Consider the following 17,752-nt stretch of genomic DNA (forward strand, 5'->3'; position numbering starts at 1 on the left):
ATTACACTTTAATATTTTACCACTATGATTCCATAGGCACAACAAAAACAGCACAGAAGGTGACTGTCACATCACATATACACAGTGAATTTGTTTTGTATGCCTCCTTCCACTAAATAATCTTGCAACATTTTTTTTTTGTAATTTACATGCCATTTTGTAAATATACCCTAAAAGTGTGAGGAAAATGTATGATAAGAAAACAATGAAAATATATTAAATTATTTCTGCCACATGCTTTCCCTCAGGGAAAATTATAAAAAGCACCAAAATTCATAGGACACAAGTCTATCTATTTCCTCAGGGAAGCATGCTGAATCATACAGGTAGTGTAAATATCATATGCTGTTGCAGGTGTTAGGCTTTCTAATTGTTTTTGTTTACTAAAAGGAACAACAAATAGTCACGCTAAAGCAGAACAACATTTGGCATGAAAATCATAGATACCAGAGCAGCCATACATTTTGCTTTCTTGTTAATAACTTAAAGCTTTTTGAGAGACACTTATTTTCCACACGCTCCATTGGGGAAATCCCTTTTGCCATACTCTGTCCATGTTGTGATTATGGGCTGGCTCCCATTCCAGGAGTGGTTCATCACAGGATACTTGGGGTATGTCTATATTGGAAAGAAGAACCCATGGCACCAAGTCTCAGAGCCCAGGTCCATTGATTTGGACTCATGGGGCTCGGGTTGAGGGGCTAAAGATAGCAGCGTAGATGCTCCTGCTCAGGCTAGAACCTGTTGCTGGGTTTCAGAGCCTGAGCGGGAACCTCTACACTGCTATTTTTTAGCCACACAGCCCGAATCCCATGAGCCTGAATCAACTGACTAGGGCTCTGACACTTGGCACCTTGGGTTTTTCCTTGCAGTGTAGACATACCCTTAGACACACTCTGTGGACTTGCTGAGAACATATGCTCTTCTGAACAGGTATACTCAACTTACGTCACAAGTGGAGCATGTGGAAGAAAAACAATAGCACAACACAACAGAAAAAAGGGAAGAAAAGGACCATGCTTGTGTATACAGGATGCATATTTATGTATACAGGCCATCTACGGCTATGCAAGTTCTGAGTTAATTCACAGTCTAAACAACTAAGAAAATGTTTCTTCTAAGAATGATTTCCTGTAAACTCTGCACTGGTATGCTGCAAACAGAACAACCGCACTGGCAGAGTTAACCATGTGCTACTAAGAGTAACCAAAAATGAAACCAGCAAAATTGTTCTGGAATTTGCTCTGAGCTGAATTTTTTTTTTTTTTATTAATCTTATAACTCGGATTCTACAATAAAACAAACTGCAGAACATAGGTTGCTGAGAGTTAAAACCTACTTTTCACACTACATTGACCAAAGCACCCACAGGCACAGCTACAATGTCTTTCTATGAATGGGACAGATTGCCATATGGATGCAGACACTGAACAAGCTGTACAACTCTCGGCGACAAGTGCCTAGGGGACTGTCCTATATTAGCACCACCTGTGCTGTGGAAATTGTGCTCTATATATGAAATGGCATTTAAGGACCCATCAGGATGTTATTTTTGAGTACACACAAAAAGGAAAATTACAGTTAAAAGAATTCTCTGGCTAGCATATCTGTTGCTCAATTCCTGAAATAGTTTCCCAAAGGAATAGTTATCTTCTTTATTCACACAGCCTGAAATGACAAGCTGCAACATGTACTAACAATTTCCCTTTGTGTGTTTACACCATTGTTTTAATGAGCAGAATATACTTTATAATATACATATGCCTCTACTGATTACATAGAAGAATATAAAAAAAATGCGAACACACCTTAGAGTCACCTGCCATATGAAAAAAACACATTTGCATTACACAAATGAGCAGCTGCTTAGATGTGAAAACCAAGCAACATATGACAGGTTGGTTTCCCCAACAATATGCAGGCACAAACCCCTTAACAAATTATGGGATTTCAGCAAATGTCTCTTCACTACCTTGAAAATATAACCCTATTTGCCTTAAAATATAATAATAATAATTAAAACAAAAGCATTCCAGATTAGCACAAGATTTTTGGAGTTGTGAGGGAAGGACAAAGAGATCTTTGCATCTGTACCATTTCATGTCAATCCTGAATGAGAACAAATTCCTCCCTCAATCCTTAAAAAATAAAGGATGCCAAGAAAAAGAAAAAATAAATGGAATTAAACAAAAACAGTTGTAAAATGAGCATTACAACCTGGGGTAAATGATATCATTTTATTGAAAAACTGATTTTTCCATTAAAACATGGCAAAATGGATGAACTGTACACAGCTTAAGGATGGTGTGTTACTTTAAATGACACTCAGTACCTTAATGGTAAGACGCATTATGTGATATAACAGCTGTCATACTCAATGCTGGAGTTTTATTGAACAGCAGAGTAAATAGTCCTATGAAAATCATCTAACTTAATCCTCATTTTTAAGACATTTTCCAGGGTGTTTCTTTTTCCTTCCCCGATTGTTTTCTGAAAATAATACAGCTCTTCTTCATCTCCCTGACCAGCTCTTTCCAATAGTTAGCATCTCTGGAGCATATACTGAGAAATGATTCTCTTGCACACAAGAGAAAAAAAGAAAACATGAATCCCATAGTTTAATGTAAATAAAAAAAATAAAAAAAGATAAGAGAAGTCAACTTTTAAGACCAATATATAAACATCTTTAATTGAAAGAGAAGACATTAGCTGGACACTAAGTACTGAGACAGGAATGTGTTACTAAAATTCTAGCTGCCACAATTAAATAAAGTGCACATATGTACACAATTAGCAGAAAACTATCAGCTATTTATTTGGTATGTAAAAAAACCATTAAGCTGAATTAAACAGACGTAATTATCTGAGCTGCAAGAAAAGGGAGGAGATATGCAAAGTACTCAGATATCAAACAATGATTTGTTGGCCAGATGGAGGTACAAAACAATACATATGCTAAAATTTGGAAAAGTTCTGCTGTGTGTCTGCCAAGGCTCACCCAATCTATTTAAAGTGTTTTGGGTTTTTTTCATATACTAATTTAGAGTTGGGAATTGTATAACTGATCATTATTGCACGTGACCAGAAACGAATGAACCATTCAAGTTAAGAAGTTCTCTGATGTCAGGTCAGGTTCCTGAGGACTGTAAAGTGGCAACCATAACACTATTATTCATAAAAGTGGCCACATGATAAAGTAAGCAATTACAGACTGGTTAGCTTAATATCACTTGTGGAGGGAAATCACAGGAACAATTTTGTGGGACTTTGTGAGAATACCCTGAAAAATATAATCTGATTAAAGACCTCAGACATGGGTGGATGAGGAAATGGTCTCGCGTAACTAATTTGCTGGCATTCCTTGAAGAAATGACTATCACGGTACACGGTGCACATGGTAAATATAGCCGATGTTATATATTCTGCTTAAAAACACCCCACTGACAATGAAAATTAGCAACTATGGACCTGGGGCATGCAAGAGGGAATTTTTAAAAAGCAGGTTGGGTAGAAAACTGACTCCGTCCAGGAAAGCAAATGGCATTGAATGGTATCTTCTCTAGCTGTAATGAGACTGCCAACTGTATGCTGTCCTGACACGTTTTGAGCTATGCAGAATTTAAGCAAGATGAATAAATGGAAGGAAAGCAGGAAACAGATCCCCAGCTTGCATGAAGAGTCATAGCTCCCCTGGTGTCAATGGGGCTGTGACAATTTTTGCCAGGTGCAGCTCAGCCCCAAAAAGTTTAGCCATCCTGCTCGTGCTAGATACCATGAGGAATGAGGCAGCTAGATGCAGAAGGTTTTTGACCATTTAAGTGGAAGTTTCATAGAGGCTTTAAAAGAACAACTATATGTCTGGGGTCAAAACAGAGACTTTGGATCAAATTCAACTCTGGAGTAACCGAGTGCAACTGCATTAATGTCAATGGACTGCACACGCTTATGTACCAGGGATGAAGCTGGCCCAATATATTAAGGGCCAGATTCTGATGCACTTACTCGCCTTGAGTTGTGCTCACCTACTCTTTGAATAGTTCCACTGAAATCCTGGAGTAAGGCACTTCTTAAGGCGTGTAAGGCTGGTCGAATCAGGCTCTAAATGGCACAACCATGCAACACAAACCAAAGTCTACATGCTCCCCTGCCCATGGGGATGGTTGGAGTTGGTCCTGCTTTGAGCAGGGGGTTGGACTAGATGACCTCCTTAAGTCTCTTCCAACCCTAATCTTCTATGAGTCTATGTAAAAGTGCAGGAAGGAACAATATCCATCACCTCTTGTGAGCTTCCAGCGAATTACATCATCCGCTCAGTACCACCTGTATTGTGGAAAAGGAGAGGGACTGGCATTGATTATTAGAGCAAGCTGAGCTCCATGGATAATATTGTAATGTCCATGGTAACCTCATATATATACGAAGCCAAATGCAGGGTCCGCTGATGTCTATATGATCCTCACTCCCCCCCACTCTTAGGAGTAGGGTTGGTATGTGGGGGAGGAGGGCAACTTTTTGATGCCTTTAGCTGCCCTTCCCTATGTGACACCAAAACTCCCTTATGCAGTATGTTAAAGACACAGAGTTATTGCTGGTCAGGGCTGTAATGACTTACAGGGCTCACTGCACTGTTATCTACATTTAGGAGGGAAACGTATCCAGTGTGCATGTTCCTAACTCCTCCCCTCCTGGCCGACCTTGGTCAGGCAAAGCTGCAACTGGAAGAGATGTGGGTGCGACAGGCAGGAGGACGCCGCTTTCCCCTTCAATCCTGTTACAGTAGGTTCTCCGTAACTTGGATCCATATGCAATGGAGGGAATCACATGCATTTCTGTTGTGCAGAACACAGGAAAAGGTTCTTAACAGTTGGCCTACGGAACAGGGCTCAGCCTTCCTTTAAGGCAGAATGTAAGGTGAAATGCAACAAACTCAGATTTTACAAATACCTGTTTGGAGGAAAAGTGGAAGGGGTGGAAGGAGGAAATAAATCGGATGTAACCTAATAAATGTAGGCCGATGATAGACGTATAAGGAGTGCATACTGATGAAGGTTTCAAAAACCAACTGCACAGAAGAAAGTGGATGTGGAGGAGCAGATTCTCCCTTGCCCTGCATCACTGGCACCAGTGCAGAATGAGTGCCAATGACTATACAAGAAGCAAGGCAATGGATAATCAGACCCCGGGAGTATATAGGGACAATAGGCCAAATTATTTCATCCAGATAATATTTCATCATATTAATAATGGGCCACATTCTGTAATCTATAATCAAGCTGAACCACTATTCACTCAGTTAAGGGCCATTGAATTTAGCCCAATGATTGGTTGGCATTAGGGCTGCCAATTTTGGTTGGACATATTCCTGGAGATTTCATCACATGACAATTCCTGGAGACTGGAGACTTAATTCCTGGAGACTCCGGGCCAATCCTGGAGGGTTGGCAACCTTAGTTGGCATGTAAGGTTAAAACAAACACTATATATTACGCTTAGGAAGCAGATCAATGATCTGCCATGCCACTACCCTCTCCTCCTTCAGATCGTTCCTCAAGACTAATTCCTTCTGCAATGCATGCAAGAAAATAGTCACATAAGTCATATACTTATTTATTTATCCGATGAATTAACTGCCTGCTTATGTGGAGGGAAGGGATTCAAATATGGTAGAAAAGGATATAAGACAGTAAAAATGAGACCAGGAATTCCTGGAGGCTTTAGAAAGGTTTACTGGACAAATGGTCTTTTCCTGTGTCTAGTAATACTATATCATAATTCACTTATATAATTGCAACCCTCAAACTAATAGAACTTCTATTTTAATGAATTATTACATATATATGTACATGAACACACACACCTGTCATCATCTTGTTGTTGCAATCAACAAAGAGTTGCAGACTTAGAATTGAGACTCTCCAGGACACAGGAACAAAAATCATATTGCCCTAGATTCTCTCCTGTGGCAAAGCTGCTTTTTTTGCTACTCTGCTGGCGCAAAACAGCCCTAAAGTCTACAGATCCATCTAAAGAAGGATCGCCCCCAGCACAGGAGGATCCTCTGGTGACAAGGGATGGTATAATGAGATTGCCTACAAAGGCATGTGGCCCACTGGTGACTGCCAGTAATAAAAATCCCCCACTGCTGGAGATGGGACACTAGATGGGGAGGGCTCCAAGTTACTACAGAGAATTCTTTCGGAGGTGTGTGGCTCGTGGGTCTTGTCCACATGCTCGGGGTCTAACCAATCGCCATATTTCGGGTCAGGAAGGAATTTTCCCCCAGGTCAGATTAGCAGAGACCCTGGGTTTTTTCCGCCTTCCTCTGCAGCTTGGGGCATCGGTCACTGGCAGGTTTAAACTAGCGTAAATGGTGAATTATCGGTAACTTGAAGTCTTTAAACCATGATTTGAGGACTTCAGTAACTCAGTTAGAGGTTAGGGGTCTATTTCACAAGTGGGTGAGGTTCTGTGGCCTGCAATGTGCAGGAGGTTAGACTAGATTATCATGATGGACCCTTCTAACCTTAAAGTCTATAAGACGCAGAACTGGTGTAGCATGTGCTTCTCTACACCCCAAAAATTCCAGCTACCATACCAGCCTCTTGGGAGTGCTGACAACTGGCATAAGTTACCGCAGCCTGAGGATCACTCTAACTTATGTAGGGGGACTGGATCAGTGTACAGACACCTGAGACTACTTGAGGACGTTATGTGTTACATTACATAATAATAGTACCATCTAGCTCTTCTATAGTGCGTTTCATAAGTTGATTTCAAAGTGTTTTACAAAGGAGATCAGGATCATAATCTATTGTAAGCCTCTGGACAATTTCAGATCATTTTAAATGAGTCATGCATTTAGATATATTTTGACTTAAAATACTTATGTACAAATATTTTAAACATGTTTTTGTTACAGCTATGACAACACCCGACAACCTTTAAAGTAAGGAATCACATACATAAAACACTTTAGCAAATACACTTTTGCTGCCGTGTTAAAAAATTGCGTGAGTTTGTCCAAAATGAAGATGCAGTGGAACAATATGAAAAAGACAAGGTATTGCTCTTGATGTTTCTACACACAGCAGACGTTCTTAACTGACTTTACATATTTACTTACTGTGAAAAGAGCGCTTGTTATTGCAGAAACCCAAATGCTGATAAGATGATGAGAGGTTTGCATGCTAGCTGATGGTCTCACTTTTTCTTATCCTTTGTGAATAACTAAATATTTCCCTTAGGGTACTGACGACTGAGGTATGTTTATTGCATTGAGTGAATTTATATATATATATATATATATATATATATATAATCAGCACAATAAACATTATTAAATTGTCTGAGTAAAATCAAAGCATGAAACACACAGGCAGTGCTGAATTCTAATGATGCTGAATACCCATGATTGCATGGGGAAAGGATCTTAACAAGCCTTGATTTGAGCTTTGGCATCCGCCTCACAAATCACACGAAATGTTCTCCCTTTAATAGTGCTGAATATTGATAAATGTCTCTGCACGCCACAACAGGGAAGTTGGTCTCTATTGGCAATCTTTACCAAAGTGTGTTTTTTCCTTCTCAACACTCAAGGGTTTACCCTGAATGATTTAATTATAATTTTCCTTGTGTAAGACAAATTAAAGAGGAGAGTAGGAGTGTCATGCCAAAGCAGATTATTTATCTCCTTAACAGATTGCTACGCACCAAACCCCAGAGCTGCTGCTGCTACTTACAGAACTGGGCGCAATGTGGGACAAAAGCATAGATGTAATATACATTTAAAGACAAAGTGAATGAAAGCATTAACCCATTATTTCTAGCTGGAATTATATCATTTAATTAAAAAAGGGTTTCTATCAAAGTAATATGCACAGGGCATTAAAAAAAAACAAAACCAACCCTCTTAGCCAACCTTTCTCTTTTCTTGACCTATTTTATAAATTGGGAATACCCACTGCTCCAAAATGCATTTGGTTCCCACTTGAGTCTCCTGAAGCTGTGCACGCACATCCAAGGGAAGATTCTGAGCACAGGTGGTTGAATTTTCTATTTGTCTAGCTGTAGAGGAGAACTGTGATCCAGTTCTGGTGACTGTCTCCACTGATTAACTATAGTTGCCAGCACTGCCACCATCATCACAAATCTGAGCCCTGATCCACCAATCTGATATGTGCAGGCAGACCCTTAAGCCTATGGGTATCCAGCTGCAGGACTGGGGCCTCAGCTTGGTGACATCTGAGCATGGTAAAAAAAATAAAAATAAAAACAAAAAATTATTTCCCCCATTCTTTTTAAGTACTTATCCATTGCTCAAATCCCTTCGTCCAGAACATACAGTGAGGACACTGATCTCCAAATGGTTTTACACAGGTACTTCTATCTCCACTGAGATCAGTGGCGTTACTCTGCTTTACAGCATGGTCAGCAACAACAGAATCAAGTCCACAGGATCAATAATGCCACAAAATCCAGAACAAAGTGCCCCAGTAACACGTGCCAGGGAGGAGGAGGATGGGGACAACAACAATTATGGCAACTCCCACATAACCAGCTTGCACCCCTAAAGCTCATTCCCTTGTCCAAAACCCCAAGGCGGGGGAAGAAAAGCTTTATGCACACCCTACGAGCAAATGTTACTCCTACCCGCATGTGATTATTTATTGCTGCTGGGTGATCATTAGCGTGTGGCTGTAAATGATTACTTGTTAAGGTATTTGGAGCTTTTCCTGTGTTTTTTATTGTTTAAATCTAAATCAGTAACTCCGGACTGGGTCAGACCAAGGCTGACAGCAAGTTCCACTGGTCTCACGCTGAAGAGGCCCTGTCCCCAGCCCCATTTCTTTTAAACAGGTGCATCTCCCCTGATAATCAACCCACAGATATCACACGGGGCGTGAGGAGGATGCCATCTGGGTGGCCCAAACCACGCAGGACTCTCTGGTTCAATACAAAGCGACAGACTATGGAGCAATGTTTCCCCATGTGAAATGCTGCTCAGTAAGTGGGCAGTTGTGTTCTGCATGAAGTCCAGCTTCCCGATGGTCTCAAAGTCTAGTCCCATTGCAGTGTGTGTTACAACAGCTTAGTCTGGAGGTAGCACACACACGAATACCTGGTGCTCCCCCCGCACGTGAAATGAAAATGTACATGCTTGTCAGTTCCTATCGATGCAGGGGAAAAAAAAAGGGGGGGGGGGGCTTGGCTTCACTGGCAACTTGAGCCCCCAGAAGCCCCTGGGGGATCCAGCCAGCCCAACCAGCAGATCTGTATAACGAGTGGTGCTTACATTCCTCCAGTCAGGAAGCTGATTTCATCTTTGCCAACTCTTCCTGTGGCTTTCCCCATTCTGCTGACACGAGCTCCATCTTACCCAGACTGAGCCACAGCTAGTTCACCCTCCTCTCAGCCCCAATCACTTCACACAACTGGCTGTTCTGCTGAACGAGCTGGGTCAGATGTAATAAAAGACACAGGCTCCAATCACAGAATATCAGGGTCGGAAGGCACCTCAGGAGGTCATCTAGTCCAACCCCCTGCGCAAAGCAGAACCCATCCCCAACTAAATCAATCCTAGAGTTCAGCCACGCAGTGCTCGATACAGACCCAAGAGGGATTGGGGGATAAAGGGCCTGTAAGTGCTGGCCCCATTTCCTCCTCTAGACCCATGCCCTATGTGCAGGGAAGTTTCACTTGCCCAACTAGTGCAGCTTTGCTGCTCTTTTGAGCCACTGCAGCAGTGCTAACGTGTTGTAGCAGGGTGCCAGGATCTGGCCCACAGAGCTGGGAGCCATCTGTCAATTTTAGGGTTTTGTACTAGTGCCCATCACTGCGGGTCTCAACAGCTGCCTAAGCCACTGCAATCCATTTTCTCGCTCACCCTCCTAGCAGTCTCAGGATGCCAGAGAGGACAGGCAGGGCGCCAAGACGCAAATCTGCTGTGCCCTCCAAAAGACCATTCTCCGGGCAGAAAAACAACTGCCCCAAACTGTCCACAGGATAGTGTGTTGCTAAGAAAGGAAATTTCTGTGCTGCCAAGGAGTTTGTGTACCGCTTGTAGCTTACTACTGAGAAGTGTTAGGTCTAGATTGAGGTTCAGAACGGCCATTCGTACACTTCCTGACACACCAGACCATATCCTGACATCCCTTCCTATTTGAGCAAAATCTGTGTTTATGTCAATAGGGGTTTTGACTGAGCACAGAGGGCAGGCTCAGGTCCATAGACTTTATTTCCCAAGCTTAATTTTTCAATCTGGTATTAGATGAGAACAAAACTATGAAGTCTATGTTCTCTCTGCTATTATTCTGTAGGTTTCTTCCCTCTGTTTGCTTTTAAATATACATCTCTACCCATAAGAAAGGTACTTCTTTTCTTATTACTCATTCACCACCCTGAATACAGGGATGGTACACAAACACTCTTTCGAAGAGGAAATGAATGAAATACATCTAAACAAGGAGAGTTTTGTGTGTCATGTGAAATCTAGGCAGGCACCACAATGCCTGATGAGACTGCTACAGAAACCTTAAGTGCACCAGTAGGCATTCTTCTGTGTATAGTCTCCTGTTCTCCTTATGGATAAAGATGTAATACAATCACTGCAGCAAATGGATGGCATAAACCTTCAGTACCTCAAATAGAGAAAGGCAAAGCAAAGTCCAGAGCCCTTTTATTTTAATTCCCAGCCATGTTTGTATTTTTATATTTTGATAATATGATAATAAAGGGAATGTAATAGACAAACAACTAAGTACTGTAATAAGCTAACAATATACTGTGTATTATAAATTCAATTGAGGTTTTTTCTAAGGTCTCTCACTAACCTATAATATCTCAAAACATTCAGCGATATACTAATAATTTTCTAATTAATTGTGTGGAATTTCACTAACAAAACATACGTATCACCTTGTTTGTGAAAGGTAATTGCATTCAGACCAACATTTATAATATACTGTATGGACAAAATATTTTCAGCTCTGCTTTACAATAATATGGAAAGCAAGTTCCTATTTCAAAATTGATTCATAAATCCATTGCATCATAAATCCCATACATGGCATAAATAAATTGCTTGGGGAAGTTATAGAATCTCCATCATTGTAGATTTTTAGAAGCAGGTCAGACAAACAACCGTCAGGGATGGTCTAGATAATACTTAGTCCTGCCATGACTGCAGGGGACTGAACGAGATGATCTCTCAATGTCCCTTCCAGTCCTATGATTCTACCTCCACTGTGTTCCAAACTTAACATAGGGAGGGACCTATTGTTTCCTACTAAGTGAGAGAGCAGACCCATTCAATTGTGCGGTCTTTAATTGTTTTAAAAAACAGAGATATTTTGAAAAAATACAAGAGTATAAATATGACCAGAAAATCATAAAAACTCTTATTGTTCAGCTGTACAAGAAAGCAAAGATACAATCTAATCATTTAAAGAAACACTATCAAGTTAGTTTAGTATCCCATCTAGTCCTTCATGGAAACTATATCCGGGATGGTGTGTGTTATAACCTGTACATTCATATCTATATATGTCACTCATATGAATGTCAGAGTCCTTCCTATGTAAGTTACAAAATTATTCCTACTGTATATAACATCTCAACAGCAACTTTCTCAAGGATGTGTTCTTCTCTATATTATACATATACATAAACAGCTTGATTTCCTTAATGTTAGAAAGATGCATGATATGTTCATGTAGTTTTCTTTTCAACATGCTTTCAACCACTGGAATAACTCCCAGGCTTGAAAAAAAATCACTCATCTACTTCCCTGAGAGTAAAAGGGTGAAGGAAGAACAAAACTATCCATTTCTGTGGAATCTAGCTTTCATCAAAAACTAAACATTAAGTTTCTGTGCTAGTGAAGAGAATCTTCTGAAATGTCAACTAATGTACACAGAACTGTCTTCCTTAGTCTGCAGACCCAGTTCCAATTAGCAGCCAAGAGAAAAGCAAGACTGGTCAATCTCAATGTTGCTACTCAGAATCTCTGTGGACAAAAGGGAAAGGGAAAGGAATCGCGTCAATTTCACTGTGCTGCTTGGGAAAGCTATGTAGAAAACCAGAGGCTCTTTGGAGGAGGGATGGAATAGCAGAGATATCCTATCTCCAGCAGTTGGCAGGCTGGTAGAAGGATGAAGACTACAGTAGGGGGGTCGGAGAGGAGGATCTCCTTCCAGCAGCTAAAAGGAGGTGAGAGTTCATATGAAAGATAGAGCAGGCTTCCTGATTGGAATCCCAAACACACCTGTCCATCATGTCACTGGGGATAGGGACGGCACTTCTCATCAGAGCATGTTGTAGGACCTCACGAGGGGGACACATCTTTCATTTTTCGTATCAGTCTTTGGCTAGTGAGTGTCTGGTATCATTTTTCAAGCACAGATAAACTCTCTTTCGTAGAATATAAATCTTGGTTTGACACGTGTGTGCGAGCACGGGATTCAGACTAACCCTTAAGCCTGAACTCTTACAGTAGCTTTCCAAACAAGAAGAAGAACTTCCCTTTACTTAGGAGTATATATTTCACTGTAATCAATAATTAAAAATATTACGTTAGAAGTACCTTATGGAAGTGATGCAGAAATTTCAGGGGAAAAAAACATAAATGAAATAGCCTTCACATCAAGTGGAACCATACTTAAGAAGCATCTTCAACAGACAACCCCTGAATTAAGCCACCACTTTCAAACTACCACCAGGCAAGTACAAATTAGTTCAAACTTTTAAAAACCAACCCTGTGCCAGTGATCTGAATTTACAGGTACTTTAAAAGATATAATGCACTTCTTATCAACCTGGAGAATTCAAGTCTGGTCTGTTTTGTGGGAGTGGGTGAGTTCAAAGATCTGCAACCTTATAACATAATGTAAGATAAGGAACTACAACATGGTAACAAAGCGAGTTATTTATGATAAAATGGGTGGTACTGACCAACTAATTTTTCCTCACCCATGATTTAAATCCCTAGGGCACATCAACAGTAACACTAATGCCATGTTGGAAAAGTTAAAACAATTATAATCGTCACATCACAGATCATATTCAATACAGTTTTAAGAAACTAATCATGCATGCACTTGTGTAGCAGTCATCCAATTAGCAAGCCATAAAGCCCTAAACAAAAGGGCCAAATTCTGCCCTATCATAAATCTTTTGAAAACTCACTGCAATCAATGGGAAGAGAAAGCAAGGGCAAAATGTGGGCCAGGTTGTTGGCCATCATTGTAAATAAGCTCACGTTAGAGTCACCAATATCAGAATAACCAGATACTGATTTACACGTAGATATATGTAAATTCTACTAGCACCTACCTCTCCCTTTTAGGAGTGTGGACCGATAGCTGTCCGTTAGTTGAGGCGTGTGGGTTTATTATTAAGGAGGTCTTAGAAGGTGCTGAAGAGGAGACACATGTGGTGGACAGGTCCAAACTGCTATGGTTGTTGCTTGCTGTTTCCTCTGCTGTATGAGAGCTTGTCACTTCTTTCCAGAGCTGCTGCAGTTCTGTTGGAATCATGCCTGAAACAAACAAATTGGATAATTAAATCAATTAACAGCTAATTCGGCCCTCTTAAAACAGTAATTAAATCAAAGAGTCAGTAAACAAAGCCTAGTGTTAGTTTTCTGTGGGGTTATTTTTTTTTTTGAACTAAAGGCTAATACAGAAGTAACACTTCATGTTTCCTGCTAAACTGATTAGCACCTAACACGTAGTTCCTATTAAAGCAAGATTTCTGGGGGAAAATATGTGCCATTAATTAGTATTTCTATGATTTTTGTACCAGAGGGCCCAATCCCAGAGACCCTTTGGAGGCAGAGCTCCAAATGAATTTTGCCTGTGAGATGACTGCAAGAAAGTGGGGCCAGGCTATACTCTGCAGCCATCTGAAGAAGTTTTGTTGCGTTTTTAAAAAATAATTGAATACATTCTAATCTATTTTTAGAATCAAGGAAGATCTTCAAATAAAAGTATTCAACTGTGTTATTATGACAACATGAACCACAATATGACTAATTTTGTGCTTTAGTTTTAAATGATGACAAATAGCTTTATTATTAAATACAGTTTTTATTAATCACTTTTAGACATAAATTATGAAATCATATCGTCTTCCAGGAATGCTTTTCAAATTTTAACAGCCAAATTGATTATACTATGATTATTTCATTAACACACCTATCTCTCTCATTAATTTTGGTTTCTAGTACTGCTCACTTAATTGATGGATGTGTCTATTGAAAAACTGTATAACTTTCTATAAAGTAACACTATTATTACTGTCATTTCTTAGATCAATGCTAATGAGCCATTCACAAGTGAAATGAAAACATAAAATAAGCTTCAAGAAATGTTGTTTCATAGTAGCTTCAAAATGGACACCAGCCTTATTTACAATGTTCAACCAGCATTCCAGGTGAGATAACTTTACACAACACCAGTGGGATAAAATTCACCCTTGGTGATACATCAGGGAGTAGTAACGTGGCCCAATACAGCCTGGACTCTAGACTTTGATCATGTTATAAACATAATCTTTATTCAGAATGCATGATCTAACACCTCACATTCTCACATCACAGAATGCTCGTTCAGAAGGGTACGGGAGAATAGAACAAGCCGAAGTGACGGCATCTTTTTAAAGACATCTAAAACATATAAAATCCTGAACGTTTAAAAAAAAAAAAGTCTGCTTTAGAGTAGGACTTCCTGGGTATTTGGTCCAGTGTTCATTGTTTCAGGGTGTTGTAACGCTGCAGCTATCCTAAGGAAATCTGCCATTTTCTGAATACACAGCAGCAGCTCAAACAGGCATGTATCCTACCAAGCCTACGGTATTGGGAGGGGGGAGGTAGTATGCATTATATTCATTTGAAACACATAATAAAAAATGCCAAGGTCTAAATTTAATTTATTTTTGTCATTTAGAATACAATGGATAGATAATCATCTCAACGTGATCAGCCAAACATCTTTACTTTGCTAAACTGTTAAAGATTTTAATTATGCTAGCTTTGGAGAGCACTGGTCTAATGAGGCGATAGACTCCAGAGAATCTAAGTGGTTAAGAACTGTGAAATGAGTCTGATAGGATTTTTTTATATTCACCGTGGATCGTTTGCATATCAAAGAGGAGTAAATTATTGCACGACAGACCAATAACCTTCCCCGCCTTTCTGAGAGTAGCATTAACAAAAACAGTTGGTCTCTGCTAACGGTTTACTACAAAAAATGCAAAAATGCTTAAGTATCTGCAATTACTATATATTATAAAAGAAGCTTCAATTTTATACATTAGGTGATCACACAGTCTTAGGACACATCTATTGCTCTAAAGCCAAGTCATTTTTCTTTCATACATATCAAATGCCAATTATATTTTGATGGATTTTGTCCCAAATGAGCATTTAGTTATTAGACATATTCAGTTATTACTTGTCCCCTGAAAATAAACCTCTGAGGCAAATTAAAGAAAGAGAAAGGTCATTACACAAGTCCTGTTTTGCTGCATCTGGGCGATTATTTTCAAACACCTTGCAAAGTGACAGTGTGGGATGTATTTTTAGCTAACATACTTGACAGGACTGTCTGCACACTAACAATTACCTGTGAATAGGGCTGACCCTTACACCACTGTTTACTCAATTGCAACAACAGTGGATAGGCTTGTCTGTTGTTGATAACATATTGATATGAGACCACATGAGTCCACGACACCAATTTTTATTTTGGAGGGATAAACAAATAGAGAAAGAATAATAGTCCATTTATATTATGCAAAAAGAAAAGGAGTACTTGTGGCACCTTAGAGACTAACCAATTTATTTGAGCATAAGCTTTTGTGAGCTACAGCTCACTTCATCGGATGATTATTATTATTATTTTCCACTATCTGTAGACAAGTAATAGGTTTTTAATGGGGAAAATATTTTAGAATTCATCTATATCATTTTTGGATGTATTAATGCTTCATTTGAAGACAAAGCTTTTAAGTGTTATAGTAATAACCCCCTCCCCCAAAGTCAGTAGGTTTGTTCTACACTTAATACACAAGCATAACTCATATTAACATTAATGAGAATTATAGTCACCTTTCAGTGTATGAGGGTAACGGTCAGTTTGGAAGTGGAAGGCAGCAAATGCTGTGTAGTAGAATTGTAGGTAATAAGAGCCAGGGTTTCAGGTCAGACGGGATTAGATAACAGAATTGTAATTGTGACATCATATATATACACACAAGTGATACCAGTTACTTTTAAATGACCAAATCACTTGGTTAGAAAGCAAAATTTAACTCTTCAACAATAATTCCAAAGATGATTCCTAACTAAATTGTTAAATTAACAGCTGAAAGATATGCTTATTGCTCATCAATCTAAATGGTTCTTAAATGCAGTGCCCCTAAACACATCTTCCAAAATGATGAACAAATGCTAAAAATCAAATCAAATATGCCTATTAACATAATAAATGATGTAATTTACCCTTATATAATTGCACTTTAATATTAAGGGCCACGTTTTAAATCAAGCCTCTAAAATTGCACATGCAACTCTCTGTGGCCACAATTATTTATGTCTGCAACTTTGCAAGTGCAAACAACAGGATTTAAATGTATACCTGCCTAATTTGTGAGAGCAATCAGACAACTAGATGCCTCCATCCTATTATTTGCACCCAGCAGTGATCTGAAGCGAGATTTGCTCGTTTAATGTTATAGCCTGATTTTGAAGAACTAGCCTTAATAGTTCAGAATACTGCTAACATTGGGTTTATTTTAAAATTGTGGCTGTGTACAGATGTAAAATCCAGATTATAGATGTGTCCAAGTCCAAAAAACTGCGTTGATTACAAAAATATAACATTAGAGGATGTGCTATTTTGTATAAGACAATAGGCAAGTGCTGAAACAAAAATGTAGTTTTAAACAATGAATGAATTCTGAAAACCAAAACAAAAATTACATATAAACTGTGGTTCACTCCTTGGGAACGTTTATTAATATTACAACTACTATATGCCATCTAAAATACGACTAGGTAGCAAATGCTTTAATTTGTCATGAATACAAGTCTACATTTACTCGAGGTTTGTGTGTGTTTTACAGTATTTGTTCCAGTCTGGCAAAATATTCTGAAAAGAAAAGGGTACACTAGAGATACTTTTTTAATTTGTAATAAATGCTTTAATTTATTTTAAACCATAACTCTGGCTCATCATTGCATTTTTCAGGACAACTAGTCCCTTTCATTATGAAAGAAAATGCAGGCACAGGTTTAAAAAATGTATGTTGTGGGGACAGTTGACAGATTACTGTTCATGGAACTCAATTTCACAACCCCAGGTATCACTGGCTCAAAGACAAACTGAGTTGCTCAACCTCTTTTTGTCCTTGTACCTCCATACCCAGGTGACCATGTTCAAGCAAGCAGAAAGTTGATTTAAACCTCATAATGACATCAGTTTTAAGCCATCATCTCTCTCTCTGATGAAAAAAAAAAAAAAAGTCTTGTATTCCAACCTGCCTGAATTCTCAAGTTACTTTTTTCTTTTAAACCGAGTCCCAGTTTCACAAGAGATGATACCAACACTATAGTTCATTTCCCCACTAGAATCAGACCTCTGAAGCACCTTTGTTTATATTTATGTGAACTCTGGCATGCAGCTAGGCACCCCTTAGGTTTTAAATATGCTACTTCCTAATGTTATAGGGACTAATAGTTATACTACACTGCTAA

The 17,752-nt window shown here is 39.2% G+C and overlaps 1 protein-coding gene across 23 annotated transcripts in view; it reads right to left on the minus strand.

The window, feature by feature from the left end:
- Positions 1–17,752, minus strand: part of FOXP1 (forkhead box P1) — a 499,850-nt gene that overhangs the window by 65,178 nt on the left and 416,920 nt on the right. For all 23 annotated transcript variants that reach the window (XM_075130242.1, XM_075130253.1, XM_048859184.2 and 20 more), the window contains one exon: positions 13,330–13,534. In XM_075130242.1, coding sequence (XP_074986343.1) covers positions 13,330–13,534 — 205 coding nt within the window. The remainder of the gene's footprint in view (positions 1–13,329; positions 13,535–17,752) is intronic.

The sequence above is a fragment of the Caretta caretta genome, chromosome 7, assembly GCF_965140235.1.
Source record: "Caretta caretta isolate rCarCar2 chromosome 7, rCarCar1.hap1, whole genome shotgun sequence".
NCBI classification, from domain to species: domain Eukaryota; kingdom Metazoa; phylum Chordata; order Testudines; family Cheloniidae; genus Caretta; species Caretta caretta.